We start from the raw sequence: 15,412 nt of genomic DNA on the forward strand, positions 1-15,412 counted from the left end.
GTTTTTCATATAGATCAATACGACAGAGCTGGGATCGGGGCGGGGGGAATGTTAGTAATACTTTGGGGAAGGTTAGGACAGACACACACCTCTAGGCAGAAAATCAAAAAAAGGAGTGGGATCAGAGGTGATTTTTTAAGTTTTCTATTTGTATAAAATAAGTAAATAAAAAATATATGGAAAAACTTACTTTGTGGGTCCCACTGGGGAAGGAAAGGCGAGTGGCCTGCCGCCCTGGCATCCTGCACAAGTGCTCTGGCTGATGCTCAGCACTGAATAAGGCATCTGTGGGCTTCTCTTCCCAAGCCTCTCTCTTGCCTTCGTGTTTGAATCTGAGCACGTCGCCCTCCATGGCCGCGGTCTGCATTGAGGCATCTCTGAGCTCCACCTTGGGCGCTACACCCGCCTTTCCCAGCTGGGCTCCCCAAGGCGACTTCAGTTCATCATGTGGCTGGGAAAATGAGTTGGCTTGGATGAAATGTTTGAGTTCACCTCTTAGCTGAACAGCCATTTGCTTAAGTGTCTTCTCAGTTTTACCATCAAGGTGTTCTCCAGAAACTTCCTGCGCTGTCAGGCTTACGCGTTCCAGAAGGAGTTCACGTAGCATTTTCTGAAGGTCTGGCCTGTTTTTCCGAAAGGGAAGGAAGCGGGAGAACTCAGCTTTCTGCTATGGCCTTGTCCCTTACCCAGTTTCGCAAGTTTTCCCCACCAACTGGTCTAGATTCTGCTTAAACGAAACATAGCAAGGACCTGCCACGTGCCAGGAGCCACATCAAGTATTTTATTTTATCCCATGTCACTTCACGACAACCACACAAAGTAGCTCCTACCGTGCCTATCTCATGGATAAGAAGAGAAGAATTGGCTTGACACAAATACACAGTAAGTGAGGGAGCCACATGGCTATATGGATAGAGGTCGGGCCTAGAAGGGAGCAAACAGGGTCATAAAGTATTCATGACAATTGCAAGGTCCACCCGCCACTGGCCCCATTCCTACAGCTGGGGGGCAAGTGTGGCTTTGGATGAATCTGGCCAATTCAGTGGATGCATCATTGAGCCGGTCCATCATGGTGCACAATCGGTGCTCAGGAAACAGGTGCTGAATGCAGGGATGCTCGAAACTGCTCTTAACACAAAGAGCAGGGGCTTTGAAGTCAGACCAAAATGGCTTCAAATCCTAACTCTGCAATTCTTTTTCCACCGGACAGCTACAAGGAGTAAAGGAGAGAGTGTATGGGTAGCAGATGCTTTTCATGTCCTTGCCACATGCCCTTGGCCTCCCTCAGATTCCAGCTACAGCTGTGTGGACAGCTCCTGTAGACAGACAGTCTCAACTCAAGTACTCCCTGCATCTCTCTGCCCTGGGGCTTTTTCCAGAGCTCTCTGAGCCAGCCAGCAGGGCAGTGGGCAAGTGTAGACCAGTTGATATCACAGGGACCAGTTATTATGTCAAGCAGTGGGGGAAGAGAGCTGTTGGGTAAATGCCACAGTCTCTCATCCTCTGGAGGGACAACACTAAGGCACAGACTATACCATCCCTCCCTCGGAGGGCGCCCAGCAGGACTGAGCCTCAGCAGTCCTCCGCAGGACCCAGAGCAATAAGGTACCCTTAGTGGCTTTGACTCTATTCCTATCTTACTCTTCCTGATTCCTCCTTCTTGCTCCTTGAAGTCACATCCCAAATAAACCACTTGGGCCCAAGTCCTTATCTCAGGCTCTGCTTTCTCAGGAACTCAAACTAAGCCAGCATGTAAAAGACTATGAAGTAGTTCAAGAAGAAATCCCCTGTGTGTGTGTTTCTTGTGCCAGGCACTGTAACGGGCATGGAGATGCAAAACTGCCTGCAAGGACTTAGACTGGTGGTGCTGGAGACAGATACGAAAACAGATCGCTTCTGCCCAGGGTACAAAGTGAAACGCAGGCATAGCAGAAGTTTGGGAGGGTTACAGGGCACCAACCCCAGGGTGCCCGGACTGGGGGTGGCAGGAAGAATGCCAGAAAAGGATTCTAGAGTCAATGAGAGTCTAGCCGGGAGAAAGGGAAACAGAACATTCTAGGCATGGAAAACAATACGAACAGAGTGAAGACACCCTGGAGAATAAGGAGGTGAGGCTGGAATGTTTGGCAGGGGATAACTCAGCCATGTTAAGGAAAGGAGAGCCAACTGTGAGGCTCTGTGCACCCAAGTGGCACAGCCACATACATGCTTAGACAGGTGACTCAGGCTGGTGTGTAAAGAAGGAACAGGGGCCTGTCTGTCAAGAGTGTGGGGTGAGTACACATGGGAGCGCCTCCCACGCTGCTCTAAACACATGTCAAGGACAGCAGAACATACATTAAAAAATGTTTGAAGGTGCACTACAGGACTCAAAGTCAAGATAAATTTATCCAAAGGTCAGAAACAGAGGAGGAGACCGACCCACAACCATGGGAAGGGGGGCATCTGCAGAAAGCAGGTGGCCAGACATTTAACTTCCAAGGGAAGAGCAATCACACAAATTTCATGAGCCCCGAACTAAGACCTAAAGAGCCAAGTTGAGGCGACCTCAACGCACCACGCGGGGAGGAGGGGTAGGGCTGCGCAGGGCTGTGAACACAGGCAGACCAGACTTGCACACACATCCACCTTTCTGAAAGACAGACAATGACCCAGCAAATCAGAGTCCACACTCAAGAAAATAAAAGTAATGAAGCAATCTGAAAAAGATTTTAAAATAAGTATATTTCAATCACCTAAAAAATAAAGGAGAAAAAGAGAGTCATAAAAAAAGAAGAGGAAGTTAGGAAATTGAGACAGAAAATTATTTTTAAAAGGGACTGGAGGGGGACAAGGACGAAGGGAGAGGCCAGCAAGAACGCTGTTGCTCTCTTCCAGGAAAAAGAAGAGGCAGGTCAGGATGGGAGACAAGGAGACAGAACAGGCCCTCATCAGGGTTAGAGCTTTTCTTCTCTCTGCAGTTTCTCCTGCTGCCTTATTTCCAAAAATCTTGTGAGACTGGACTCTCTGACTCCCTTAACTCACCCTGACCTTCCCTTCCTCTGTGTCTCTGCTGCCACTACGAGTGACATGAACTCGTCTCATTCTCCCCACTGAGCCCTCTAGGGCAGGGGAAGAAGACCTCACTCCTATCTGGATTCTGATCATCCAGCTCTGGGCACTCAACTCAACTCAAATTAAACAGCTACAGCACACTGAAGCAGGGTAAAAAGTAAAACACAAAATTAAAATGTGTGGGACATTTTTCACTTCTAACACAGAATCATCTAGACTACACAAACCACCTTAAAATTTAGTAAACCCAGACTTTAAAAATATTTCTGGTATTTCAAGCGTGTTGAACTAAATTTTCCTTTCCTCTCCTTCCCTTAATATAGATTAAAAATAATGACAATTGCTATTTAGCTAGCCATAGGAGGACCATTACTCACTACCAAACAACACACAATAAAACCCTGGAAAAAGACTTTACAAATGGGTAGTAAAAGGTGGTGAAAGAGGCCATTATAATACACTAAAGTGGTGGTGCTGTTAAATAAAACACTTCAAGTGTTACTTTGCTAGAAATCTGAACCGCAGATTCATTAAGCTGTCGTGGTAATCAGGACCTCTCTAATGGTTCAGTCCAAGGGTCCGTCAGAGGCCCAAACGTTGTTTATATACCTTCCTGAGCATCTCTGCCATACAGAAGGTGTAAAGGGAAAGGAAGCGACGTTTACGAAGCACTTACGCTGTGTCAGATCCTTCAAATACACTAAATACATTTAGTCCTCACAGTAAGACTATGGGATGAGGACTAATATTAACCTCATTTTACAGATGAAGGAATGGGCTCGTAAAGATTCAAGATCCTCCAGTAAAGTGGCAGAGCAAAGACTAGAATCCAGACCTTTCTGACCCCAAAGAAGCACTCCACTCTTTCCAGTTTTCTAAACTTACGTTCTGCTGTCATGTTTTCAATTGTCTGCACATTCATTCAAATATTTATTGAGCACCTTCCATTTGTCATGTAAGGCAGTGGAAATGGATGGTGAAAAAGAATCACAGAACTTAACATTTCCTTAAGGAGAAGACAGACAGACAGACATCCATACATATCCTGGTGACTAAATAAGACAACGTACGGCAATGATAAGTACTATGAACTGGAGGGGTTGGGGGAGAGTCCTGAGACGACGTGCAGAAGCAGGGTTCCAGTCACAGTGGGCAGGAGAGGCCTCTCCACAGAGCTGCTGTCTGGCTGAGCCACCACCCATCACATACACATCTAGGAAAAGAGCATTCCACGCAGAGGGAACGCTACTGGAAAAGCCCTGAAGTGAGGACAAGCTTGAAGCTTTGAAGAACACACAGGAGGTCAGTGCGGCTGGAGCTCAGCAAACAAGAGGTGGAGGTGATAAGGACAGAGAAATTGGCAGAGGCCAGGTCAAGAAGCACTGGTCTTACTGTAAGGGCGATGGAAGCCCACTGGAGGGCTTTAAGCAGGGAAGAGCCATGACCTGATCTAAGTTTTACAGTGCTCTCTCTGGCTGCTAGTGGAGAATGGGCTGTAGAGGAGGCTGTGCTGCTGGAGTCCAGGCAAGAGATGGGGGCAACGTGGACTACGAGGGTAGCAGTAGAGCTGTGAAGCGCTTGAATTAGGGATCCCTTTTGGAGGTGGCATCAGCAGGACTTGCTGAGGGATATGCAGATTGTGGAAACTTAACATTCAGCTGTACCAACTAGGCAGAGAGGAGTGTGAAAGAATAGCAGAGATTAGAACAGCTAGTTGGGTTTTGGACGGATTAATGGTGAAGCGTCTGTTAGACATCCAGGTGGAGATGTCAAGCAGACAGCCGACTGTACAATGTGGGTATAAACTTGGAAGTCACAGGGTACACTCTAAAGCCAGAGGAGAACGAAGATATAGAGAAAAGGGCTGAGAACACAGCTCTGGGACACACCCACATTCAACATGTAGCAAAGGAAGAGGAGCCAGCGAAGGAGACCAAGACGGAGAGGCCAGGGAGACGGAAGGGAAACAGGGCAGAAGGTAGTGAACAGAAGGCCAGAGAGCAGCCAGCGGATGCTGCAAGGCTGGCGCTGGCCACTGGCTTTCACAGCTTGGAAATTATCACTGACCTTTACAAGTGGAGTGGAGGGTACGAAAGCACTTGAATGGGATAGAGAGAGAATGGGAGGAAACAAAGTGGATACAGCGAATATAGACAATCTTCCAAGAAATCTTGCCTTTAAGGGGAATAACGAAATGGGGCAGTAGCCAGAGTGACAGGGGGCGGGGGAAGGGCGAACATTTCCCAAATGCTCGATATTAACGCATGTCTGATGCTAATAAAATGATTCAGTGACAAGAAAAACACTAATGATGCAGAAAAGAGAGGACGTCAGGAGAGGACAGGAACTAAATCCCAAGGGGCGAGTTGGTCTGGACAGGAGCTGGGATATTTCTTCCATCACAAAAGGAGGAAAGTCAGAGTTTGTAGGTATAGAGGCAAATAAGCTGGCAGCACTGGTGAGAAAAAGTCAAGCAGCTTGAGTTCCACTGTTTCTCTTTTTTCAGTGACTTACAAGGCAAGGTCATCAGTCAGGGAGGGGAGAAGAGAAGCTGCAATAGTTTTATGTGGGGCAATGCTGAGTGCTCATTCTGAAATTACTGGTGATAAACATAAAGTATGACCTGTCACATGATCACATGTAACCTAAGTAGTGGCCAAGTCAAGGTCCTAAGGAAGGCCTGGATGCGGCAGATGAACAGGGGTTAACCTATGCCCTGGTGGGGAGGCGAGCCGTGAAATAAACAAGCAGGACTATTCATTCAGAGGGACCAGCACGTGCAAAGGCTCTGAAATAAAACAGCTGGCTCATTCTAGGAACTGAAAGAAGGGCAGTGTGGCCGAAGCAAGGCAAGGACAGTGTGACCAGAGCCGAAGGAGAGGGTTGCCAGACCATGCAGGGGTCTAGGACGCCGTTTTTGATGTTAACAATTTTGATCCCAAGAAAAGTGGAGAGTCTCTGAAGGTTTTAGGTAGACGAGTGACATAATTGCATTTTTAAGTAATTGCTCTGGAAGCAGTGTGGAAAGCAGATTGGAAGCGGACAAAGATGCTGCAGGGGACTCATTAGGAGGCCGCTGCAGTGATGCCAAAGAAAGCTGAAGGAAGCTGGGCATGGGGAGGATGCAACAGGGATGGCGAGAAATGTATGAACCAAGCTATTCAGGAGGCAGAATGGCCAGACCCAGGTTTGAGAGGTGAAGGAAAGAGAAGAATCAAGGAGGACGCTGGGCTTCTGGGGTCCTGTCTAGAGCCCCCACAGATCTGGTCCCTCCAGAGCAGGGAGTCTTCCTTCAAGCACTCGCCACATCTGCCCCCCTGCAGCCTACACACGCCACGTCTCTTCAGCCATTTCTCTCTTCCGACTAACTTCTAACTTGTCTCCACCCCCCACCCCCAGCACCACGCTCTGCTGGGACCTCACCTGTCCCTCAATCAGGCCCAGAAGAGCCCACTCAGATTTTCTAGGAGTTAGCTTCCTACTTCTATTAGTTACAGCTCAAGACTGTACCAGCTTTATTTAAAAAATAATCCCCAATGGCTCCCCTTTTAGATTTTTACAATTCTTTAGCTAATAAATTTTACACCTAATTTTAGGCTACAAAGACCAAAACAATTAGGTGATAAAAACCTAAACCATGTCCTCCAGGGAATGGGGGCAAAAAGAATTGGAAGCATGTAAAGAGAGGGCTGGGAATCACACGCACAGTGACCACCATGGGAGAGGGGCTGGCCAGGCATTCCCCACACACCAGGAGGGGCCCTGCACTCACCCTTTTACCCCACCTCCAGTGAATGACTTGCTCTAGTTGGTCAAGTGCAAGACAACTAATTAGGCGAAGGTGGCTACTGGACAAGTTGCTTCCTTATTCCATCCTAGTGGATGGGTAAGTTGAATCCGAGTTACTCCCGGGGCCTACCTGCTCTGCTAGCCCCGGTGGCCCTCATGGCTAGAGGTGGAAAAGCTCAAAAGCCGGGGCGGGGGGGGGGGGGTGCAGTGAACAGGGGGGACAGGGTGGTGTCTTGGGCCTACATCTATCAGAGCTCTGCACTGGAGTTATCAGACACTGGCTCAGCAAGGAATAGAGAGGCATGAATCCCTGGCTGGCCGCTGTATCTTACATATGGTATGAAGCTTACCTGACAGTAGTAGGAAAGGGTAGAAGTAACTTGCAGGGCACGATTTAAGCACTAATATCACCAAAACCCCACTTCACCTGGCTCTATATTTATACCCATTATTCCAGGTAATCCTCACTGAGCACCACCATGCCCACTTTACAAATGAGGAAACCAAGGTGGGGAGACATGTCGCAAGGTCTAAATGGTATAGCTGGACTGGAGCACAGGTCTCTTTGACTCCAAAACTCTGCTTTTTCCAGTACACCAAAAACACCTACCTCCTGGAGGGAATTCCTAGGCAGAAGACTGGTGTTTCTCTAACCAATCAGAATCCGGGTTATTCCAAGGAGTTTTTTTAAAAGAATCCTCCAGAAAATTCTCCAATGGCTCTACTATTGACTAACTAAGGGGACATCAAGTCCCCAAACGTCAGTTCACACGTCTGCAGAGAAAAGATCGCCACCAGCAGAACGTAAAGCTGGGGAGAGGGTACAATGAGATGGGGCGTGTGAAGTGCCAGCCTGGGCCGTGGCACAGAAATGTGTCTTCCAGAAGCAGGTGCAGACCTCGGTCGGGCCGTCAGCAGGGCCCTCGGAGCCAGGACTGCACCGTGAATGACAGCTGTCCAGAGAATGGATGAGGGCAGCAGATTCAGGCTAAAGCCTTTTCTGACACTAGAACTGGCCACAATGGCCTGGAAGCCTATGGAACAGACACAGGGAACAGGTAACTGAACTGCAGACGTCACAAGCTTGCCTGTAGGCACAGGCCCATAAAGTGCTTTCTTAAAAACTGTAACTAGGTCTAAATTTTTAAAGATCAAGAGATTCAGAATACAACTGTTGGGCTTCCACTGAAAGACTGGAAGCTCTGAGCCCATGTGCTTGCAAGACAATAATCAGTCGGAGCTGAGAAGCTCCTGTCCACTAGAAGGGAACACTTATACCACAATTCCCCACGCTCCCACCCAGCCCATTACTTTCCCCAGCTCACACCACCAGGGGCATTCCTAGGTGGTCCTCAGAGAGAGCGAGCTGCATCTTTTAACTCTACGGTAACATTTGGAATTACCATGTTGAGGAAATTCTCCATTTCTCAAGTGTCGACTATGGTCACCTAACTCCCTGTGATAATAAACCAGAATAGCCACTGGGCATGTCCCCCAAAAGGACTCACGAAAGAAAAATGTTAGATGTCAGGGACTGGGGAAGGGTTAGTCTGGCTAAACCCACAAAAACAGAATACTTCAGTCCTTTTTTTTTAGCTAAAGAAATGTCTACGAGGCTTAGTCCACAAACGGTGTGAGAAACAGCAGGGTTCCTGGCTCCTGCCAAGTCATGGGCAGCAGTTAGCAGCTCCATTTCTCCATCAAAATGGGAAGAGAACAGAACTCTCAGATTGAACACACATCACATGCCAGCCATTCTCCTCACACACTAATTTTCCTGAGTCCTCGCAGCAACCCTAAGAAGTGGTCAGAGAAGCGGAGGCCTGAGAGATGAAGGCACAGCTCTTTCTGGCTCCAAAGCCCAAGCAGCTGCTATGATGGACTAGAAAAAAGGTGAAAGGGGGGAAATTTGCTCCTAAAGGATTAATTTTAAAAATACAAATGCCCTAAATGTCTCTCCTTTTTCGTTTTAAGGAAAACACCCTGAAGTATTTCCTCACACAGGAATGACTCCCAGCAAATAGAACGAGAAGAGAATTTTAGTTCAACTCAACATGAAAGAGCAGTCACGACCACGGTGACCGTTTTTAAGCTGTTGTAGCAACTGGGAGAGGTTTCAGCAGGGCTGATTCCTCTCGCTGACAACCAGAGAGCCCTTTGTGGGGCTCCCAGGAATAATCTTAAAGGAAAGCTTTTTTTTCTCCTCTTTATAATGGGCCTGCACGAGGCTTTGCTGAAGCCCCCTCACAGCTACCAGCATGCAGCCTAATTACTTAATTGCATGACTGGCAAGATTCCTTCCAAGCCATTTCAGGAGCTCTCCCAGGTAAATTACACCGCACCATCATCTAAATCCATTTAGCAAAATGACTTTGTTCTCCCCTCGAACTAGAGACACAAAGCAATGTCTGGGCCCAGTGTCTACCTGGATTCCAGTAACAACGTGGCCTTCTCGTTGAAGAAAGGGGCGAGCAGGTTCATGAGCTCGCCTTCTTCTAGACTCTGCTCTCCAGGGCAGCTAGGTTTGTGGGTGCCATCGTAGTCTAAAATATTGGAATCCATGTGCCTTAAATATCCATTTTTGCAGCCCCCTTTGGAATGGTCCTCCATAATCTGCAAATCAAAGTACTTAGTCAAAAACGGACTCAGGAGGACGGGAAGGGTAGATGGAGGAGAGAGAAAGGGTAGAGACAGAAAATGAATGAGCAAGTGCAAGTAAGCCAGAGGGAAAACGAAAGAGAGGAAGAGGGAAGAGATGGGGCGCAGACACAGGGCCACACACACTCACTTTACGGCAGGGTGATGCTCAGCAAGAACACAAAGATGTGTACATCACTCTCGTCACCCTATAAAAGGTGGACAGGAATGCCCCCTCCCAAGGTGACTATGAGAACAAAATGACATGACTGACTCACTAAAGATCGTGGCACAATGTCTCACCCACGACAGGCGCGTCCCCCCACCCCACAGCCCACTCCTTGTAAGTTGTTCCTATGAAGGGTACAGAATCTGTGTCATTAACAATGCTTTGGACATTTATTATATACTTCTTGCAATGTATCATTCCCAATATATATCAGAAAGACGACTTACTCTTTACAGATGCGTCCTAATTAACATGACTTTGATTTGTCTCATTAGGAAAGTGGAGTGTTTCTAATTCCCATGGAGACGTTATTTACGGATCTACCTTCTTGGGTCATGGAGGGTCCCAGAGGAGTGGTACCAAGGATTCAGCTAGTTAAAGCCTGCGCTGGGCATGTCTTGAGGTGTTGCAATTAGCATTCTTCTCCCCGTTTCCAAAGCTGTAAATTTCTTCTACCAGTCTATAAATAACTCCCCTTGACTTCATTACTGCTGGTGATATACACATTAGCCACCACACCCCTCTCTCCACAGTTGTAAAATGATTAAGATTTTTAAATGGAAGACAAGACCCACACAAATGAGCTGTTATTTATTGGGTCTTGTTTGCCATCAATCTAGTTATTAAATCCATCTAAACCTCCAAAGAAGGAAAAGTCTAAAATATAATCATAAAAATAGTAATTGTTATCATTTACTGAGCACTTAGTACACACCTTTCTATTTAATTATCATAACAATTCTAACAAGAAAGTTTACTATTCTCATTGATGGGGAAACTCGGCTTAGGGGTTAAGCAAGGGTTAACCAAGGTCACAGTGATAGTGATCAAGATCAGATCTGATTCCAAAGCCCTCACTTTTAATTGCTTTGCTCTCAAAACTGTCTACACCCTAATGATCTCCCATTCGTGACTCCATGACTTGGAAGGCCACAAACGCCAAACCTGCAGCCTCCTATCCCCCACCACATCCCAGTCTTTAGGGTTCTTTCAACCATGGAGAATGTCTGCTCCAAATGTTCAGTATCATCGTGACTGGAGGAGCGTTCCATGTGGACGGTCAAATTCTCAACAACGCCCAGATGACACTAAACTGGGTTCCAGATCAGGACATTGCAGAAGGGTGTTTGGTTCTCTCGATGGCTCCTACAATTGAATGATCTGGGAGTTCACGGCAGTCCAGAGGTAAGGGCTCTTGCCCCAACTCTCACTGACTGCCTCTGTGCCCTGGATACATCATTGCCCCTCACAGGCCTCAGCTCCCAATGCATAAACGAACTGACTGGGTTAGATCTCTGAGGAGCTGGTGAGGTCCACCATCCAATGCCTGTTATTCTCCTATAACCACCCAGTTTTTATTTGCAACTACATGTTTGTTTTGCCGTTTCATGACTGGCTCTATCACCCAGTCTGTAACTTCTGAGAAAGAGGAGACCTAGTCACTGTGCATTCCACTGGCACACAGCAGGCACTCAATCTAGCCAGAATGAACAGAAAGCCCATGGGACTCATTCAGGACTGGCACAGAGAGGGGCGGACAGAATAAGGAGTTAATAGCAATGTTCCTACCTTGTTACTCTGCTCCAAATGCTGGTTGCTCAGGAAATTATTCCCATCATCCTCTCCAGTTCTGGTCATGTCCTCGTCCTCCTTGCTACCCAGAAGCTACATGGAGCATGGAATGGTGTGAAAATGCAACCCAAAACAGTGTGCAGCATGAATATGTATGAATAAGTCAGTGATGTCTTCTTTTGTAAATGCAAAACAAAAGCAAACCAAAAAAGCAGCAAAGACAAATGCCAAAGCCATGAAATAAAAATTAACCAAAGTTAGGAATCGCTAATTCTGGCAAATCACACACAGCTGCCTGGGCTCAGGCATAATTTAAGGACAAATTCCCCAAGAAATAACTAAAGCCATTCCCTCTGCCCTTGCACGGCCTTCCCTGAGCTGCCATAAATTGAATATGCTGTCTGTTGTGCCGCTGCCATCCCTGCCGTTGCTAAATTCACTTTCAGATTACATAAAAGTAACAAGATTTTGGAAAATAGCTATTGATGGAATTGAACATATCAAATAGCGAGGAAGCAGTAAATGAAATTTATGATGTGCCCGATTTATGCATCACTTCTCCTATTTAGCACAGGGCATAAAGCTCTTTTTTGACTGCCACACATCTGAGATGGACAGTCCCAGCAACACTGTCATTTTGCTGACAAAAAAGTCCTCATTGCTAATGAGTATCAAGCTTGCCTGATGATAACTTCATGCTTTTGAAAATGAAGGACAGTTATTTGCAAGGACTGCATAAATCCCTAACACCTTAAAGAAGCATAAATCCCAAAGCTTCCACATTCTGCATTCTAGAGAATGGACAGGACCACCCTCAAGAGGGCCAGGTCTCAGCTCTCCGGAAGAGCAAAAGTTCTACTCAGGGGACACATGGACTAACCTCATAAAAAATGAGTGGAAAGGTGGCCACATCCAGGGAGGCAATAAGTCAAAGCTGTTTCAAAATTATACCAAACCTCACCTCACCAATGAAGTAGTGAGCTCTGCACTGAAGTGCTGAAACCACAAAGTAAGGCTGGGTCACCTGCTGGGCATGTTGTACACAGGAGATGTCTAAGGTTCCATCTCCGTAGTTTTATTTTATGAACTCTTACAATAGTCAATTACCCTCAGAATTTTCCTAGCCCAACTTAAACTTTTCTGATCTTCCTTTTAGACGAAACCCTTGTTTTGGAAGAAGAAAAACAAAACAAATCAAACTGACTTCAGAAAGTCATTTTATAGAAAACTGTCCACGATCAGAACACATTCAAACTAACATATCCAAATCTGCAATCAGGACCAGACAGAACGACGATCTTACAAATCAGATCTCACCACACTATGATGCACTAACAGACCAGACTTGCACAAGTATACTTACTAAGGCATCAAAGTTCCTAAAGATGGATGAGGAAGTTCTCTCCCTTATTGGCTTCTTCCCTCATTATTACTAAAACATTCCCAAGTAATACAGACTAGGACTATCAACTTGGTGGTGGGAGTATAAAATGTTAAACTACTTTGGAAAAAGTAGTGGCAATTTCTTATAAAACTAATAACCCTATGACCCAGGAATTCTACCAGGAAAAGGAAAACAAATGTCCTCAGAAAGACTGCTACATGAATATTCGTAACAGCTTATATCATAATATCCAAAACCTGAAACAATCCAAATGTACATTAATAGCAGAATGAACAAATTGTAATATATTCATAAGATGGAAGACTACTTAGCAATAAAAAGGAACAAACTTGATTCACATAACAACATGGATGAATCTCAAAAACACTGCGCTGGTGAAAGAAGCTTTACACAAAAGAGAGCACACTTTAAATTCCATTTATATGAAAGTCTGGTACAGGCAAAACTAACACATGTTGGAAGCAAATTAGAAGGGGAGTGCGGGTGGGGGTGGGAATTGACTAGAAGGGACATGAGGGACCTTGATAGGGGTTTGGGTTACACAGGTACAAATATTTACAAAACTTAGCAAATGTGGACTTACGATTTCCATATTTCATTGTATGTAAATTTAACCTTAAAAGAAAAAATAACTATAAACATATATTGAAGTTAAAGATACACATGCTAGAGTAATTGGGGGAAGTACACGAATGTTTATAGTTTACATTAAAATTTATCAAGCAGATAAGATGGAGTGATGACGGATAGGTGGGAAATAGGAGTACAATCGAGGTGGTGAGTGTATGGGTATTCACTGTAAAGTTCTTTTCACTTTGCTGTGTTTGCATTTTTTCCTAACAAAATGCTGGAGGAGAGCCTCTCCCATCTTTACAAAGAGAACAACAACAGTCCCCCTCAGACCCCCAACAGCTCTGGTCACCAAGCGCTCTCTGCCTCTTTCCAAGCTTCTTGAAAGAATTGTCTGTCCTCACCTTCTGTGATGTGGCTGTTGCTGCCAACACTCTCTAGCCACTGCTCACAAAAGGTCCCCAAAGACCTTCTAGCATGGGAGATAGAAGCCACATGGGATCAGGGAGGAGGCAGGGAGAGGCTCCTCCCCAACCCAGTGGATAAAAGAAGGGTTTAAGGGGTTAAATTAGGCTGAGCAAAGTAGTGTTAACCCGTGTCATTCCAAGTTGAAATATCAAAAGCATTGAAGTTATTCTTCATTTCCAGAACCATAACCTCTATTACTCAATACACTGAAATAAAAATTAACTTTCATTTCTCTTTACCTCTGCTGACTTGGTCAAAATTAAAAGCAAACTCTCAGTTTCCAGCAACGGTCAAGAAATTAAACGGTGTGGACATAGAGAAATGTCCCTCATGCCATACGGGACATAAATTTTCAAAGACTCAGAACAAGACGTCAGGAAGACCTATGAGCCTCTACAAGCAGGCTCTGCTTCCAGCCCTCTCACTCACCAGCTAGGAAGAGACCACACTTCAAAGCGTCAGCCAGCTCTCTCTTCATTTCCTCACTCCTCACCCTCCTCCATCCACTGCCATAGGCCTCTGTCCCCTCCTCACTCTGCTGAAACTGCCCAGGTCATAAACGGCTCCCTGCCAACTTCTTGGCTGTTTTCCTTTCTTGTCTTCTCAGAGTACTTGACACTAGTCAACACTCCGTCCCTAAGACACCCGCACTCTCCTGGTTCTCCTCCTGCCGCTGGGGCTATTCTTTCTGGATCTGCTTTGCAGGCTCTCCTTCCTCCTCCAGAAAGAACTTCCCCTGATCTCAAGCAAAGGCTGGGCCCTGTCTACATGCTCCCCTCGTACTCCACACTCGCTCCATTGCAGCCCTTACCACATGGTGGCAAGTGCCTGTCTGCTTCTATGCATTACATATTGGATGGGGCAGGGACCGAGGCTGGGTGCAGTTCTAACAACAGTGCCTCGTGCTCAATAACACACTGCTGAAAGACAGACAAATGAATAAAGATTTTTTCAAAATGAAGCTGGAACCAAAAGGTTTCCAGGATTACCTCTGGTCTTGCTACTCCAAGTGTGTTCTCAGGCCCCATGCCAGGCTTACTGAACCAGAATCTTCACTTTAACAAGATCCCCAGGAAATTCACATGTACGTTAAACTTTGGAAGCAATGCCCTATGGTGTTGCTAAAACACTGAACAGAGTCAGAAGAGGGTTGTAGTTCCAAATCTGCCACTAACTTCCTAAAAAATAAAATTAAAATAGCTGTGTTTAACTGAGTGCCTACTACCTACCAGGCACTCTGCCAAGGGCTTTATAAACCATGTAAAACTCACTGTAACTTACAAAGATGAATTGTAAGAAAATTCCTGCTTTTAATGAAATTAAAGTGCTTCCAATAAGCCAAATTATATTTTGTTACTAATAACGGAAGTTAACAAGCACCTTCTACTTCTGAGTACCACTTCTGTCCTCTAGAGTCACACAAGGTCTATTTCTTATTCAACATGACAGCTCCACAAATATCTGAGTTCAATTAAATTATACCCCTTAATCTACGTTTTTCTCCCTAGGCCAAAAAAACCCAATCTTCATTTTCTAACCATTCCTAAATATAAGTAAATAATACTAGCGATTAACTCTTTTTGAGCACTCACACACACATCCTGTCGCTTAGAGGTGGCAGCTCCACGTCACATAGATCATGGTTTGCAATGCTCACCACCCTGTCTATAGTCTGTTCAAATCACCCC

At 45.8% G+C, this 15,412-nt stretch overlaps 1 protein-coding gene across 11 annotated transcripts in view; it reads right to left on the reverse strand.

The window, feature by feature from the left end:
* Positions 1-15,412, reverse strand: part of CDK5RAP2 (CDK5 regulatory subunit associated protein 2) — a 172,439-nt gene that overhangs the window by 57,814 nt on the left and 99,213 nt on the right. For all 11 annotated transcript variants that reach the window (XM_070596221.1, XM_070596222.1, XM_070596219.1 and 8 more), the window contains 3 exons: positions 11,279-11,374; positions 9,269-9,456; positions 191-623 (listed from right to left, as the gene is read on the reverse strand). In XM_070596221.1, the coding sequence (XP_070452322.1) occupies positions 191-623; positions 9,269-9,456; positions 11,279-11,374 (717 nt within the window). The remainder of the gene's footprint in view (positions 1-190; positions 624-9,268; positions 9,457-11,278; positions 11,375-15,412) is intronic.

This window comes from Equus przewalskii, chromosome 26 (genome assembly GCF_037783145.1).
Source record: "Equus przewalskii isolate Varuska chromosome 26, EquPr2, whole genome shotgun sequence".
Taxonomy (NCBI): domain Eukaryota; kingdom Metazoa; phylum Chordata; class Mammalia; order Perissodactyla; family Equidae; genus Equus; species Equus przewalskii.